Source organism: Rhincodon typus, chromosome 25 (genome assembly GCF_021869965.1).
Source record: "Rhincodon typus isolate 14 chromosome 25, sRhiTyp1.1, whole genome shotgun sequence".
In the NCBI taxonomy this organism is placed as follows: domain Eukaryota; kingdom Metazoa; phylum Chordata; class Chondrichthyes; order Orectolobiformes; family Rhincodontidae; genus Rhincodon; species Rhincodon typus.
This window is the reverse complement of record NC_063356.1, coordinates 15,470,405-15,488,281: the sequence shown is the minus strand read 5'-3', so window position 1 is coordinate 15,488,281 and position 17,877 is coordinate 15,470,405. Positions and strand designations below refer to the sequence as shown.

Sequence of the window (17,877 nt, the reverse complement as noted above, 5' to 3'; positions counted from 1 at the left end):
AGGATTGGTGCTGGGTGCACTGTTGTTCATCATTTTTATAAACAATTTGCATGAGAATATAGGAGGCATGATTAGTAAATTAGCGGCTGACATCAAAATTGGTGGTATAGTGGACAGGGAAGAAGGTTATCCAAGAGTATAATGGGATCTCGATCAACTGGGCCAGTGGGCCGAGGAATGGCAGATCAAGTTTAATTCAGATAAATGTGAAGTGTTACATTTTATTAAGACAAACCAAGGTAGGACTTACGCAGTTAATGGTAGGACCCTGGGGAGTGCTGTCAAAATGGAGAGAGACCTAGGCGTGCAGGTACATAGTTTGTTGAAAGGGGCATCACAGATAGACAGGGTGGTGAAGAAAACCTTTGGCATGCTTGCCTTCATCAGTCAAAGCACTGAGTACAGGAGTTGGGATGTCATGTTACAGCTGTACATGACATTACTGAGGCTACATTTGGAGTACTGTGTACAATTCTGGTGGCCTGCTTTAGGAAGAATGTTATTAGAATGGAAAGGATGCAAAAAGGATTTACAAGAATGTTACTGAAACTGGAAAGTTTGACTTATAAGGATAGGTTGGGATTGGTGACCTTACAGAGGTTTATAAAATCAAGTGGAGTATGGATAAGGTGAATAGTCCAGGTCTCTTCCCCAGGGCAGGGGTGTCCAAAACGAGATGGCATAGGTTTAAGGTGACAGGACAAAGACGTAAAAAAGATGGTTTGTATATGGAACAAACTGCCAGAGCAAGTGGTAGAGGTGGGCACGATTACAACATTTAAAAGACATTTGGACAGGTACATGGATAGGAAAGGTTTAGAGGGATGTCCAGCAAATAGGACCAGTTCAGTTTAGGAAATCTAGTTGGCATAGATGAGTTGGACCAAAGGGTCTGTTTCTGTTCTGTATACCACTATGACTCTTCTCAAACGTTGCACTTTTTTTTAGAAAAGCAATTATTGGAGATTGCAGCTTTAAATCTCCCATTAAAAGTTATTTCATTCCGAGAGCTATGGGTATGAAAATGGATATAAAAACAAGTCACTACAGTTACCTTTTTGGCAGTTATGATCTATATTTCTTGGTATTAAGTAGCTGTTCTGTTTTGGTAAAGTTGACAAATAGCTAAACTATATTCTTCCTTCCACGTACTGATCCACTCTTAAAAAGTGAACTACTTAAAACATGTAAAATCAGTCAAGAAAATAGATCACAAATGTGTACATTACCATCATTGCCTTTTTTGGTCTGGTAGAAGAGAGCAAATTTTTGAGGATTATCAATCACCATGAACTTTTTTAGCAGGCCTGTGATCACTTCATTAACAGTGGTTACACTACTGATGTGAAGCTGTTTGATTGCATCCAGTGGCAGGTAAAACGATGTTCGTTTGTTGGTGATTTCTGCTGGATTTACTTCCTTCAACACATCGTAGATCGATTGTGGTCTGATGCCTGCTGGGACCGTGACAGGGCGGCGTAGCTTGAGATGAACTTTGATGAAACCGGTATATGTACCATCCTGATTCTGAAAAATAGCATTAATAGTGAGAATTGAAAATAAAATGCTGACATCCAAAATTATATGCACCCTCAGACAGCATGATGTAAACTCTCAGATCTTGTTAGTTTGCGTGTGTAAAGCAACAGAAGGTTTGTTTACGATTGATTTTGTTTAACTTATCATGCAATATACCATGAAGAAGATTTCCCAGAAGTATTATCTAGGGGAAACAATCAAAAATCCTTCTCCATCCCCAAGAAGGTTGAAAAGGTCAGAATGAAAGGCTTGTTAGGTTGGGTTTGAAAGGCCTGTAGACTGTAGGAACAACCAATGACTAAGGTGATTAAGCTATTCAACAATCTTCAAGTCGTCAGAAAGAATATGTTAAGGGTGGGAAATAAAACTAGATTTCAACATTGTAAGGATGCAGGGTGGGAGTGAATAGATGGTGCTAGCATTCTGAATGTGGGCATCTTGGACAACAAAATTGAAAAGTAACAAAACATCTGGTAACACAGATGATAATAAATAACATGCTCCTACTGGCACCTTCGTTATCACTACCTCCAAGATACACAAGATTCTACTTACTCAATACTAGCAATTAAATATCTTGGGTATAATCTCATTATTGTTAGATTTTGTAGTAAAGCTAGTCATACATTTAATATTAAATAACATGGTCTTATTTACAGCTGAATTGACAGATTGCTTTCATGTGCAAAGGTTGTCCAACTGGAAATTAAATTAAGATTAAATTAATTAGAAATTTTGCAGCTTGATCTGTGAAATGAATATAAATTTGTGTCACTGTAGCAACTGACAAATATAGCAATAAAATTATGCAAGCATGTTAATGAGTATAATACATATAAAGATGAACATGTACTGCGCAAGCTGCTACAGGGTCCTGAAAATACACAAATTTCATATTTCAAAACAGCAATGTTAACTGGAATTACCTACTTTGAAATTACCTACGTCTTACATTTAGCAAGCTTAGAAATCTAGTACATATTTTCAGTGGTTAATCTCAATACGCCAATTTCCCTGGATTTCTGCCAATCACAGAGCCAAACTCCTGGATAACTGAACAAAATTTAGAAGCTCATAAACAAAATAATAATACATTTTTTCAGCAAGAAACCTCACTGGCAACATTCCAAAATTACTGGACTTGTGATCATGAAAGATTTTAATATTCCAAATTAAATGTAACAAATGTTAACAACTACATTGATCATGAAAAGTGTGACATTTCTAAAACTCAAAAACCGGAGGAAGTAAAAAAGCCAATTTAAAATAACAGAACTTCAAAGTACTGTGCAATTCTTTTGGATTATATGCATTCAACTCTTTCCTAATTGTGAAGGGAGTTTAACTTATAATTCAGTTTTGTGTAGTGCAGCATGAACTGGAGAATTATTTTAAAAAATCAAACAACACAAAGATCAAAGAAAATAAAAAATGTATGCTTAGAAAAATTACTAAGATGAAAGTGCTCTTTCATACAGACTATAAAAGTTGTGCCATGAGTTATAACTTCTTGCAACTTATTTTGATGTTGTTATCTCTGTTAAACAGCAACACACAATGGGAACAGTTCAAAGGTTTTCTTTTCTCTGTGAATGATCAGCATAATCATGCAGAATAAATACAAAGTAGAAATGAATTACAGCGTAGTATGTCAGAAGACACAGTGATCTAATAAATGATATGCTACTCGGATCAGTGCTTAGGCTTCAATCTTTTACATTTTACATAAATGACTGTGATGAAGGGATGAAGGGACCAAATATATGATTGCTAATTTTGTAGCTAATGCAACGATAGGTAGGAAGCCAAAATGTGAAGAGAATAAGGTGATCACAACTTGGTTAAGCGTGTGGGAAAAGGACTGGCAATTGAGTATAATGTGGAAAAGTGTAAAGTAGTCCATTTTGGCAGGATAAATAAAGAAGAATACGATTTAAATGGTGAAAGTTTGTAGAACTCTATATGCAGAGTAATCTGGACCACCAGGTATATGAATCGTAAAAGATTAATATGCAGTTACAGCAAGTAATTAGAAAAGATAACAGGAAGTTACCATTTAATGTGACAGCATTGAATACAAAAGTAGGCAGTTATGCTTCAGTTACACAAGGTATTGGTGAAATCGCATCTGGAATACTGTATAATGTTGGTCACCTTATTGAAGGAAGTTTGGAAGCAATTGAGAGAAGGTTTACTAAACTAAAACCTGAAATGGATGGATTGTCTTTTGAGGAGAGTTTGGACACGTTATGCTGGAGTTTAGAAAAACAAGAGGTGACTAGATTGAAACAAGATCTTGAGGGATCCTCGTAGAACGCATTAGGAAAGGATGTCTCCTCTTGTGGGAGAGTTTAGAATAATTGGTCTCTGATTCAAACTAACCAGTTGGCCATAAAGACAAAAATGAAGAGAATTTTTTCTCAGTTGGAAGACTTCGCTTCTACCTCTTTTGACGAAGAGCATTCCAAAGTCCTTGAATATTTTTAAAGCAGCAGTAAGTAGATAAACAAAGAGCTGAGTTGTCTACTCTTGCTCCTAATTTGGATGTTCGCATGTTGGTAAGATGTAAATTTGCTTGGTAAACTTTCCATAAATGGTAGGGCTTTAGTTTCCAATAGAATTCCACCGTCAAGTATACATTTGACAGTCATGAATGCCAAGTGCACCTCTACAAATATTTGAGCTTTGAATGAACAGATGTGGGGGTGATTTTACTGGACTAGTAATCCAGAGGCCCAGGTTTCAAATTTCACCATAGCAGCTGATGGAATTTGAGTTCAATTTATTAATAAAAGAAATCCAGAATTGAAAATCTAATTGCAGTAATGATGTCACATACCATCAATTGTAAAAACTCATCTTATTCACTAATGTCCTTTAAGGAGGGAAATTTGCTTAATCTGATCTGGCCTACAATGAGTCCAGATCTGCAGCAATGTGGTTGACTCTTTATTGGTTTGAAAAACTTTTGAGACCAAGCCGCTACAGAAACACTCAAAAAAGCAGCTCACCAACTTCAAAATCAGTTAGGGATGGGCGATAAATGCCCACCTTGCCCACCTAGATTAAATGGCAGTTTAAAGTAATTTGTTCAATAGATAGGGTAGTTTAAATGTTCATTTGAAGTTAAGGTATTGGTTGTTGTTTTCCCCTTGCTGCCAGTGCAGGATTACTTTTATTGCTTGCAGGACTACTTCACTTTAACTGAGGGTAACTGCAAGGAAAGCAGTTGAATTAGAAATTCAGTTTGCTTCATATCAAGCTTTTCATAGGTAATTTATTAACAGTGCGGTATTGAAAAATACTACAAAAAAAGGATCATATATTGCAATTTCTATTACATTTCATTTTAAAACTGGTACATTGGATACTCACCAAACGCATTCCCAAGCAGTTTTTAGCCTTTCCATTGTATTCTTCAATTTTTTGTTTAATCTCTTTTTCTGAGAGGATTTTGGGTTTTTGTTCTTCTTCTTTTGTTGCCACATTCTAAAATAGAAACACAAACAATAATTAGAAAATAAGTTCTGGTTTTTGGGTAATCAGCTCACTTGAATCTAAAAGGAATTTTTCAGCAAATATGAAGTAACAAAGCAAAATTTAAAACATGTTTACACCAACATCAAGACTGTGGGCCTTATCCATAAAGTTGACACGTCCTGGAGCCAAATATGTCTAATATTGTCACATGACAGTTAAAACAAAGAAGTTACAATTCCTTCCACAAAGTGAAGGCAGTTTTGACAATTTGGACAAACATTTGAAATAACAAAGAACTGGCCAATAAAGTGAACAATCTCCAATTTATCCTACTTTGAAATACAGTCACAATTTTAGGAATGACAGAATCTATTTAAGAGTAGAACTGGTATACAATAACATCAGCAAAGGAAAAAGGAAGAATTGCATATGTTATTCCTATTCCACTTTCAAATAAGATTTTTATAAATGTAGCTACACTATTTGGTTGCTGCCACCAATAATTCTCTTAAGAATTATCAATTATGCTGCTCATGGATCTGGTTAGGGTGCATGCAGTCAGGCTAGCACCAGCTGAGTTCTGGGCAACCCAATTTTTGTATAGGGTCTGAAAACAGGCATTTGACCCATTCCTTACATATGCAAGGACACTTTAAATATCTGCTCCAAACAGCTAAAATTGGACCTAGCCCACTTAATAGTGGGATAAATACTTGAACAGTTTGGGTACATACCATCTGACAATTAAATTGGAATGCTTTGTGTTAATTTTTTAAAGCTGAAAATGACGTATCACATATTTACTCAACAGTATATAAGGAAGACAGTTACGATTCAATATTTTCAACATGGATTTTCAGAACAGTGCGTAATATTTGGAATTGACTTGTTTATATATTATAGTTGTTGGGGTTATTGAGCAAGGAAAATTCACATGATCCTTTTCTGACAAGAGAGGTGAGCAGGATAATTTGGCAGGAATTGCTTCAATTGTCGCCTAAAATTTTACTTCCAAAATATATCATTCCAAAGTATTAATCATAATCATAAAGATATCTTTAAATTAAATTCAGCAATAATTAGTAAGAATATAAAACTGCTACTCCCCCTCTCACCAACATGATAACATATCCAAATCTATGCTAGAATGCGGACTGGATTTCTGACCAACTCAACCAGTATGCAAAAATAAAAATTGCTGAAAAAAAAACTCGGTAGGTCAGGCAGCATCTGTGGAGAGAAATCAGTTAACGTTTCGGGTCCAGTGACACTTCTTCAGCTCTGCTCCCTTCCAAGCTCTTAATCATATGACTCTGACATCATTATTCATTTTTCTGATGTTGATCCTATTACTGTACACTATCCTGGCTCAGTTGAACTAATTCACAGATAAAATATTGAACCTTGAACCTTCTGGTTATTATATCTCAGCTATATGCTTACTCTATTAACTGAGCTTAACTAATTATATCTCTGGCAATTATAATGGAGAACTTGCCAATCTCCAGATTTTTGAATGAATGCTCTCCAGATACTGCTTTCACGCAATATTGAAGTGACAAACCTAAGAGAATTGTTTCATCAATAATGCAAGATTTCAAAATGAAGTAATTACACACTGAATCAATCTCCCTGTTATACTGAGGGATTCTTCATTAGACTGATAATTAAGCTAGTCCAGATTGGATTCATCCTTGCTGCTGAAATGAATACAGTATAGTAAGTGGTTCCAACTTTTCTGCCTTTCAGTATATAATTACAGAAAATATTTATAATTAAACAAATAAATTAACTATTTTCTACCAGCAAAATTACTTTCAAAATTAGCGCTGACACAACCTTAATTTTTTACCATTGGTAAATTTGTACAGACTCAGTGGGAAGATCCAAACTTTTCTATTTCTATTCCGTCAATAGACAAAAGTCTCACTTAAATAACAAAACACAGGGGTCCCAGTTCAAACACTTGAATTTATACTGCACCTGAATTATTTATTCTAAAAATGAGGGATACATTTCTGTTTGAAATTATACATATAATGATAAGAGTCCTGAAAAGTGTGTCATGGACTAACACAGTGGGAAGATGCTAAAACATTTCTCTTTCCATTCCTTTAGCGAAACATTCACCAGCTTAAAAATTTTAAAAAGTATTCAAATGCAATGATCTGAAGCTTCTACTTTAAAAGGAACCCTCTTGGGTTTTCTTTTGTGAAAAAACAATCTAATCAAAATTTGCACTGTAGCTTTGGAACTGCTGCTAGGAAATATTATAGTGATATCGGTTGCTAAATTGAGATATTTCCTCATAAACACAGATCAAAAGTGAGATAAGTGTTAGTCATAGAGACGGATAACCAGCAAACATCACCTTCAATAGCTCTGCTCTGTTGGAGTGTAACTGTATTGAATAATCTTAAAGTGCCTCATTGGAATTTAGATGAAGTGCTTAATTATGCAGACAAGAGTGTCTCTGATTCAGACTCTCTTTTGCATCAGTTTAGCTAGGGTGACAATGGTGTTATTGTCCTCTGTGTCCCACCTGTAAGAAGGCAAAAAGAAAATCCCACTTCACTCCCTATCCAGCAACAAAGTGCCTCTATAGATGTCTGGCAAGAAGAGGTCATCAATTTTGAGGCTGTATGGTCAAATAGTTCACTGACACTCACTAGTTAAGCTTACTTGAGAAGAATAACCATGCAGACATGGTGACAGACCAAGGTGCTGGAGAGCACCTGGAACCATCAGATGAGATAGGGAAAAAATAATTGGAGATTCAATAATAATAGTAAGCAAAATGATTTTACAAATAAATTTATCTTGTATCTTGAACTTGAAGCAGCAAATAATAACTTCATTAAATACCTCATTTTTCACTTAAGATCTCAAGTGGTATTGCTTAGCAAGACTGACAAAAACTGTTTCTGAAAAACAATGTTTACGGACATAAAAACCTTAGAAAATACGTTAAGAGCGTACATAGTAAGTGCATTAATCAGTGAAGACCTTTAACAAAGTGAAATATTGACCTGACAAACTGCATGACTTCCCTTTATTTAATTTATCATAAATTTAATTGATTGATTTCCCTCAGTCCTATGCTTTTAAGAAAGGAGACAAATTATAAAGCTTCTCAACCTCAAGCTTAATTGTCCTCACATCAGTTTTTGGTTCTAATTAATGGGAAACAAAACAGTATTTGCTAGTCGGGATTATTTCTTGGATTACTTTTCATCTTTTCATTTAAATTTCTTAATCTAACATTTTACATACCTCCTTCTTACATTTGTGACTATAGTAACCAAAGAAAGGCAAATTGGCTACTTTTGATGCTTTTGTTTAGGACAATAACAGTTTCCTTATTGAGTTCTGATGAAGCAATCCACTCAACTTTTAACTTACCCTTTGAATTTCAGATGCTGGATGTAAATAACAAAGGGAAACTGATGAATAATTGTGCTAAACGTTTTTACTTAAAATTAATGTTGAGAAAACTGGAAGGCCTGCAAAACCTGCTGAATTCCACACCAAATTGTCTGATAATCAAGTAAAGTTGTGTGTTGATAGTTTCAACATATTAAGTTTACTCAATCATAAAATGTTGTTTGGTTGAGTGGACGCTCAGTTGCTTCCTAATTTAATTAAACCCATAGTTGAATTAGCATAGTTACACAGATAAAGAAAATATCTCCAATCTTTTGTGCACTTCTGAATAGCTTCCAACATGGATTAGATTATTACTTTAAACATTTTACAATGTGAACATTTAAGTTCTTCCATTTAAGAATGTAAAAAATACTGTGCAATATATTCTGGTTCTTAGATTTTAAGCCAAGCCCCCTTCCTCTTCTCTATCCCCAACTCTTAATCTACACAGAATAACTCATTTGGTTGACTGAAACGAGGTTATATATCAAAGCATTTCTCTGGCATTTTTATCCTCTAGTCTGCTGACTGTGCAATAAAAGACAGCTGCACGTGGATAATGTGAGGATTTATTTTGATCTACATCAGACTTTAGTGCCACAAATCATACAAAGTAGGTTTCTGACATCTATTCTTTCTCAGAATTCCAATTTGTGCATTCATGACTTGAAAGCAGAAATAGACATTTGAAAGACAGAACTTAATTATAACCAAAAAACTGAACACTAATTTGTTTCTTGCTTATGTTTGCTGACAGCACTGCAAAAGTATTTGCTTCTACCTAATTACATCAGAGAGGTAAATTAACATTTCTTTAAAGGATATATTGAAAGAAAGAAAGATCTACTTAATTACTTTCCACTGCCAATTTAAAGTGGCCTACTTGAAGGTACAATTTAGTATAAAACAAAATATACAATTTTTTTCAAAAACTTGTAATAAGTTGTAATCCTTATCTCAATTTGTAAGTGAGAAAATAGGATTCTGAAGAATACTTAATTCGTACAATTAAGTATTAATAATATAATGAATTATACAACTGACTTTACAAAAACTGTACCTACAATTCTCAGAGCTGAACTGATCCACTTAAGCAGAGGAGTACAGAACAGTTCCACTTCAAAACTATCAAAATCAACTTGATAACTGACAGAAAAATATTCTTACGTGACTAGTACATAGATTTTGTTGTTATTTGTTGCTTGTGTAATATTATAATAATCGGTAGCCCAAGTCAGTGTATAAAGCAGGAAATAATTTATGCCAAAGATTGGGTTACAATTGTAGAAATTATCATGAAACTCTAGTCTTTGGGCTCAAACTTCACACTTCTGCTTATCTAGGCTGATGCTGGCAGCTAGTGTGCCACATAATTCTTGGTCCTAATTCATCAAGTATTTTGCATGTACAAAAGCAGGAAACTCTGAACTACAACATCACTGGCCCTCATTATATGAAAATACATTCACTCAAAATTCAGTGGGTGAATTGCATGTAGGAAAACATGCAAGGGAAATTGGAAGCAAGTGGAAAACCTGACAAATCTCTCTTGCCATTTTCTGCCATAGGTTATTGCTTATCCTGATTATATGCTGAGTTATGGTGAAGCTAATGTTATTTCTTACCAATATGTATTATGAGACATTAGGATTCAGTTATTAATACTGCAAAACTTTTAGGTAAGGTTTAGACTTAAACAAACAAGAAAACATCAAGATAGGCCGGCAAGTTTTCACATTTATCTTACATAATGACTAGAAATAGACCACAATGGGGCATACAGGAAGCAGAGCGTTAGTACTTATGTGGGCTGGTACAATCAATGCACATAATCTGTTTATCAGCACTAAAGGAAACACAGATCACTAACTAGCAAGTTACCCACAATATTTTACAAAATGGGGCATGGAAAGCATGTTTTGATGACTTACCCTAAAATATTTTCTACTTTATATGCATTCATTATAAAACATGTATTTTAAATGAAACCAAGCAACTGTCTATTTTGTCACCCTCCTAACCACAATTTCTTATGCAGTACTGCATTTAAAGTCTTCATGCTTTAAGAACAATTGTCTCAGAACAGATAGACTGAAGACAATGCATTGACTGTGCTACAACATGTTGACAATTCTTCAACCCAGCTGGTATACTGTCATCTAAAATATCCTTCATATATAATTTTTGCTGGATGTAAGGTATTAATTGGACACAAAAAAGACAATTTGGGTAGAAACGATTGAATGGTTTAACAATGCAGGCCTAATTTTTATTCATGGTCTTTTATTAATGGGCAGCACAGTGGCTCAGTGGTTAGCACTGCTGCCTCAGCACCAGGGATCTGGATTTGATTCCAGCCTTGGGTGACTGTGTGGAGTTTACCTGTTCTCCCCTTGTCTGCGTGGGTTTCCTCCAAGTGCTCCAGTTTCCTCCTACAGTCCAAAGATGTGCAGGCTAGGTGGATTGGCCATGGTAAAATGTGGAGTTATGGGGATTAAGTGGGGGTCTAGGTGTGGGTGGGATGCTCTTCGGAGAGTCTGTGAGGACTCGAGGGGCTGAATGGGCTCTATCCACACTGTAGGGATTCTATGATTAATGTTGTCTAACATTCCCTATCCAATATTCCTGTAATGCAGTGACATGTATTTTTACACCACCTTCAAAATAGTAAAAAAAGAGTTATAAGGCATGTCAAAGGAGTACAGCAAACTTTGTTTGAACCTGCATCTTATCAACCAGTACTCTTGGAAAACCAGCAAAAATTATATACTCAAATATCAATACCTACTGCAAATGTCCAAGTATTTAATGCTTTAAAAAAAAAGAGTAAGTCCCCTGAATTACACTTCAATTACACAGTCTTTTTAACATTGATTTTAGGCGGTGTGTTGATGTTTTTACATGAATATCTTGAGGGATGTTGGTATCTTGAAGCTTCACTTGGTCAGGGTTTACTGAGGTTATGTGTACCTCTTAATTATCTGGAATATTTGTCTAACCAGCACACTCAGGAAACCTTATAACATATGCATTACACATTCCATCAGTAAGCAATAAAAAAAACTCTTCTCTCCTACAAAGTGAAATTAGGACAGAAAAGCTTTTAGCAATTTTGAGATGCAAATGCAACATAATATGAAAACTGTGAGCTTTCTCACTATGATTGAAAGATTAGAAAAGCAGAATATTATTCAAGTGAAGAGAGACTTCATGCGTAAAAAAGGGAGATCCGACTGTATTTGCACATCAATCACGAAAAGCATGCAGGTACAACCAGGAATCAGAAGAGTGAATGGAATGTTAGCCTTTATTGAAAGGTGGATGGTGTTAAAAAGAAGGGAAGACCTTGCTACAAAATGAACAGTGTTGCCGAGACATCACCAAAAGTATTGTGTACATCTTTGGCTTGCCTACATTAAGAAGGATATACTTACAGTGGCTGTTCAGAGAAGGTGCCCCAAACTAATTCCTAAAAGGAAAACATGAGGAAAGATTGAGCCTGTCGACCCTATACTTGGTGGAATTTTAGAAGAAAGAGGCAATTTTATCAAAATAAACATAAGATGAGCAGACATGACAGGATAGGTGCTGACAGAATGTTTCTCATGTGGGAATCTAGAATGAGGCGCACCATTTTGAAATAAATGGGTCTCCACTTAAAGATGAAGATCAGGAGAAATTCTCTCTTAGAGGGTTGTTGAACTTTCTTAGAATCAGAGTCATACAGCACAGCAACAGACCCCTTAGCTCAACTTGTCCATGCCAACCAGGTCTCCGAAACTGAACTAGTCCCATTTGCCTCATTTGGCCCATATTCCTTCAAACCTTTCCTATCCATGTACCTTTCCTAATGTCTTTTAAATGTTGCAATTTTTCACCTCTACCACTTCTTCTGGCAGCTTATTCAAAATACGCACCATCATCTGTGTGAAAAAGTTGCCCTTCAGGTCTCTTATAAATCCTTCCACTCTCACCATAAACCTATGCCCTCTAAATTTAGGCTTCCCTACCCTGGGGAAAAGACTTTGGCTATTCACCTTATCTATGCTCCTCATGTTTTATAAACTTCTATAAACAGACAGCAGAGGATGCTTGGGTTATTTGATATATTTATGGTTTAGTTTAACAGATTACTGATCTACCTGACATCAAGGGTTATGGGGGCTGAGAGGAGATTGGGGTTAAAATGACAAGCACATCCACCATGATTAGTGGAACAGGTTCCATGGACTAATTGACCTGTGCCTGTTCCTATTTCTATGTTATTTAAACTGTCTCCTGGTAATGCTTTATGCCCAGGCACATTTTGTTAAAATCCATCAACAGCTTTCCAAAGCTTTCAGGGACCAGACAGCATCCAACAGTGGCATGGAAATATGATCAGAGTTTTCAAAGGCAAGATAGCCACCTTCTCACAAGTAATCCACTTGAACATCTGGCTAAAATCTAGAGGCACCATTAATATTTCTGTAATGAAAGCAAGTACCATATTTAATGTTTATATGTACATATGTATATATTACAAAATTACTATATTAAAATGCATATCAGAAAGTCTGCTGAAAATTTATTGACCTGAAATGTTCACTCTGTTTCTCTCTCCACACTAAGACACTGTCTCACGTGCTATGTGTTTCCTGCATTTTCTATTTTTCATTTCAGATTTCCAGCATTCCCAGTATTTTGCCTCTGTATTTTAAAAAGCTTTGTACTTGGTCAACGGATGCATTGATCAGAAATCTTACCGCTAACATAATTATTGTGGTGTAATATTTCTTTAAAAGTTAGAAATTGTTTATTTAACACATTCTGTCAGTTGCTTTTAATCATAAATAAAGCATCCTCTGCCATGGAAGATCTGAGGAAAAATATACTTTCCATATACTAGAGACTAATAATTCAAATTCTAAATGCCTCCATTCATTCACTGATGCTGCAATCCAAACTAAAATCATTGAGCCTCCAGGGTGTTGCTATGAGTCTATTTTTGGAACAATCAGTACCAGTCTTGTCTCAATTTGTTTTCTTTTGCTTTGTCCAAATACCCTATAGTCTAGCAGAAGAAAAGTAATAAAAGCATTCAGAGGAAAGTTACACCTGGCAGGACTTAATCTGGGGAGGCAAATATGAGGAAACGCAATTTAAATTAATTGCACAATTCAACAGTCTAATTTTTCATCATTTTCTCCTTTTAGTTTCCCAAATCAAATATTACCTCAGGTAATGAGCATTGCTCATTCATTTTAGATTGTATTTGGCAATGTTTTCATTTACAGTAAAACAGATTACTGGATTTGATGCTGAATGCAATCCATGATTAGCTGCAATGTAATTACTAGGGAAGTCGAGGCTTATGTGCAATAGGACATGAGGCTGAATAACATGTAGCATTTTTTCTGGAGCAAGGAGGATGAGGGGTGAACTTGTTGAAATTGATAAAATCATGAGGGTCATGGAAAGAGTGAACTGCCAGGGTCTTTTTCCTAGGGTGGGGGAGTTCAAACTAGAGAGCAAAGGTTTAAGGTGTGAGGGCAAAGATTTAAAAAGGACCTGAGGGGTAACTTTTTCACACAGACGGTGGAGCGTGTATGGAATGAACTGACAGATGAAGTGGTGGAGGCTGGGACAATTACAACATTTGAAAGGGATCTGGATAGGTATATGAATAAGAAGGGTTTAGAGGGATCGGGGCCAAATGCTGGCAAATGGGACTGGGTCAGATTGGGGTGTCTGATCGGCGTGGACGAGTTGGACTGAAAAGTCTGTTTCCCTGCTGCATGACTCTACAACAATAAATGCTCCATTCCTTTCACTGAATGTTTTGAAGTATAGCCTTGTATGCAAATAACTACATTTTAAAGTAGTTTCCAGATGGTCCCGACAGCTTAAATGACATTTAGCTCTTAAGAATTAGAAATTATTATATTTCCAAATATCACAACAGTACAATTTCAGTACCACAGTTCTTCCTTGTTGTATGACAATACAATTATTGACGGCCATGGACAATACTCATCCAACCAGAGCTCATGGTCTCACAATAAAGTACTAACCAGTTCTAAACAAAGTCCTAAGCATTGAGTCATGCACATAAGATAGGAGAGTTCAGACATGCTATAAGATCATAGCTGGCTGAATCGTATTAAATTGTTCAGGAAATAGAGAACTAGTTAGTCAACACATGCAAAGGCCCAATATGCTCATTTTTAAAGATCTTTTTTGTTAAAAGCTCTACAGTAATAGCCATATAAACTTGTGTAGAAATTATAAGCTTAACGTTGGTGCAAGACCAAAATAAAATTAGAAAATGCTGTAAATACACAGTACGTCAGCCCATATGTGTGGGGAGAACATTTTAGTCTAGCTAAATCCTCAAAAAAAAACTAAAACTTTGTCTAACATGATTTCCTTTCCATAAAACCAAATTGACTCATTCTAATCATTTTCTGTGTTTTTAAGACTGGAGATTCCAGCACTCCCCTGACCACTGATATCAGGCTAAATGGCCTGTAGCTTCCTGTTTTCACTCTTCTCTGTTTTCTTGAATAGCAATTTATGTACCTATTTTCTAAGAACATTTAAAATAGAAAAATAATCTTCAAATGATGAGTTAATTGAGCCAACATGCCGTGTGTTGACCAAGTAGCTCTCAAATTCCTGTGCTATCAAAGATAGATTGTTTCTATTATAAGTATAATAGAATATAAATAGAATTCAATTGGGAAAGGCTTTGACATATTTCTGGGTGTCTAAAAGGGCATTTTTTCATCTTTGAATAGGAAATTCTGTAAACTTTTCCCAGACTTGATCACCAGAGATATTGGAGATAGTAACAGCCTGCTGCTGGCCAATACATTTTGCACTTCAAGTCTCATTGTCATGCCATTGGCAGGTTACAAATGCTGAAGACACATAAATGTTGCAGCTCAAAAACTCTGGAAAAATGCAATAACATGTAGGCAAAATGCTGACAAGGCATGTCTAAGGGGTTTGAGAAGACTTTGTTGGGAGGAGTACCAGGAATTGCAGTGATGTGCATTCTTCTTGTGCAGCTCAAGTAGGTTTTCATGTTCAAGTGAAATAATTTTAAATTTCTTTAGCCGTAGTAAGGAGAAAACTGGCACTAACTTATTTGTGTCCTGAAAGGTTCTAGGTTTGTTAAAGGATTTAGATATGCATATTAAAAAAGGGCACTATCCGAAATAAACAGGTGTTTCAGCTGCTCAGCAGCATTGGTGAATGGAGTTGGAAATTTGGTAGCAATTTGCTGAAATACTTCTCCAAACGTGGCATCTTCATTTCAGCTTGTTTGTTCAGTCTACTATTGATTCTGTAGATTTAGATTTGGAAAAAGGGTTTTTTTTAAATTAATAATTAGCTGGCTGAAATTCTAGATCATTAAACTGGAAATAAAAGCAACAGAATCAACAATTGTCATGGAAGTGCTGCAAGCCTAAATATGTGAAATATTTGTACTTCTTTTGGTTAGCACATTCTGGTGACTTCTTGTTTTCAATAAGTATTACGTGAATCTATTTGAATGTTACTCATTTTTCCTGAAATGTTGCATGCACTTTTCTACACCATTTCCGGTTTAAAAACCACGCTTTTATGTCTTGATGCATACTACAAGTCTTTTGTATTCTTGTAGCTTAGTTCTGCTATTGGTTAACTCACATGATTTAATTTCCACACACCCACACGCCCAGTCAGTGCCACCCATAACAGTCATTGGCTGAATACCTGGTTGGGGAAAGGGATATGGAATGCAGGAAATGGAAGATTAAAATCCATGCATAAAGAATGATACTGCAAATCCAGCCAATGATTATTCTATCTTCAGTAATGTGATAGAGGTCATTTCCATCATGTTACGCTGATAGGCTGACAGCTGATATTTAGTTCCAGTTCTCACAAAGGCCTCAGCTACAGACTCAAGCAATTTTTAACCCAGATGTAGATACAAGAGCTAAATGGCAGAAAGATGCCTTTGACATCAAGGCAGCATTTGAAGGAGTTGGGATGTCATGTTATAGTTGTACAGGACAATGGTTAGGCCACTTTTGGAATATTGCATTCAGTTCTGGTCTCCCTGTTATAGGAAAGATGTTGTTAAACTTGAAAGGGTTCAGAAAAGACTTACAAGGATGATGCCGGGGTTGGAGGGTTTGAGGAACAAAAACAAAGTTGCTGGAAAAGCTCAGCAGGTCAGGCAGCAGATGTGAAGGAAAAAACAGAGTTAACGTTTCGGGTCCAGTGACCCTTCCTCAGAATGGACCTGAAATGTTAACTCTGTTTTTGCCTTCACAGATGCTGCCTGGCCTGCTGAGCTTTTCCAGCAACTTTGTTTTTGTTCCTGACTTACAGGATCCGCAGTTCTTTCAGTTTTTACGTGGAGGGTTTGAGGTTTAGGGAGAGTGTGAATAGGCTGGGACTATTTTCCATGGAGTGTCGGAGGCTAAGGGCTGACCTTATGGAGGTTTATAAAATCATGAGGGGCATGTGTAAGATGAATAGCCAAAGTCTTTTTCCCAGGGCAGGGAGTCCAAAACTAGAGGACAGAGGGATCTAAGGGGCAACTTTTCCATGCAGAGGGTGGTGCGTTTATGGAATGAGCTGCCAGAGGAAGTGGAGGCTGGTACAATTACAACAATATTTAAAAGGCACCTGGGTGGGTATATGAATTGGAAGAGTTTAGAAGGATATGGGCCAAATGCTGGCAAAAGGGACCAGATTACTTTAGGATATCTGATTGGCATGCACGAGTTGGGCCGATGGGTCTGTTCCCATGCTACATAACCCAAGACCCTATGACTGAATGCAGCATTCTACCTTGCAAAGCAGAAGTTGGTGGTGGTGGGGGTGGGGATGGGAGTATTGTCAAAAGGAAATTTCTCCAATAGCTACAGTACAGCATGATGCAGCTGCAACCATATCTGTTTGTAGGAGGTCAGTGATTATAGCCACAAGAAATCAAGGTGTTCTTAGGCCAACAGTTATCAGCTGTTCCATAATTGTTTTTTCCATTTTAAAAACAGAGAGAGAGATAGTGCTTCCTGGAAATTCCACAACATCCAGCTCAGTTTGCAACTCCTGTGACATGAAGTAGATGTTGCCAGCTGAAATAAAATCCATAAATCACCCAAATAAATGGCCAAAATACATAAGCACCTAGATAATGAGAAAACCTAAATAAAAACCAAAAGAACTGCAAATGCATTAAATCGGGAACAAAAACAGAAGTTGCTGGAAAAGCTCAGCAGGTCTGGCAGCATCTGTGAAGAAAAATCAGAGTTACATTCTGGGGCCGGTGACCCTTCCTCAAAACTGATGGTAGCTAGGAAAATGAGATAACAAAGTGTAGAGCTGGATGAACACAGCAGGCCAAGCAGCATCAGAGGAGCAGGAAAGCTGACGTTTCGGGCCTAGACC

At 36.4% G+C, this 17,877-nt stretch overlaps 1 protein-coding gene across 2 annotated transcripts in view; it reads right to left on the bottom strand.

The window, feature by feature from the left end:
- rassf5 (Ras association domain family member 5) overlaps positions 1-17,877 on the bottom strand; it is a 110,273-nt gene that overhangs the window by 10,663 nt on the left and 81,733 nt on the right. For both annotated transcript variants that reach the window (XM_020526639.2, XM_020526641.2), the window contains 2 exons: positions 4,915-5,028; positions 1,230-1,527 (listed from right to left, as the gene is read on the bottom strand). In XM_020526639.2, coding sequence (XP_020382228.1) covers positions 1,230-1,527; positions 4,915-5,028 — 412 coding nt within the window. The remainder of the gene's footprint in view (positions 1-1,229; positions 1,528-4,914; positions 5,029-17,877) is intronic.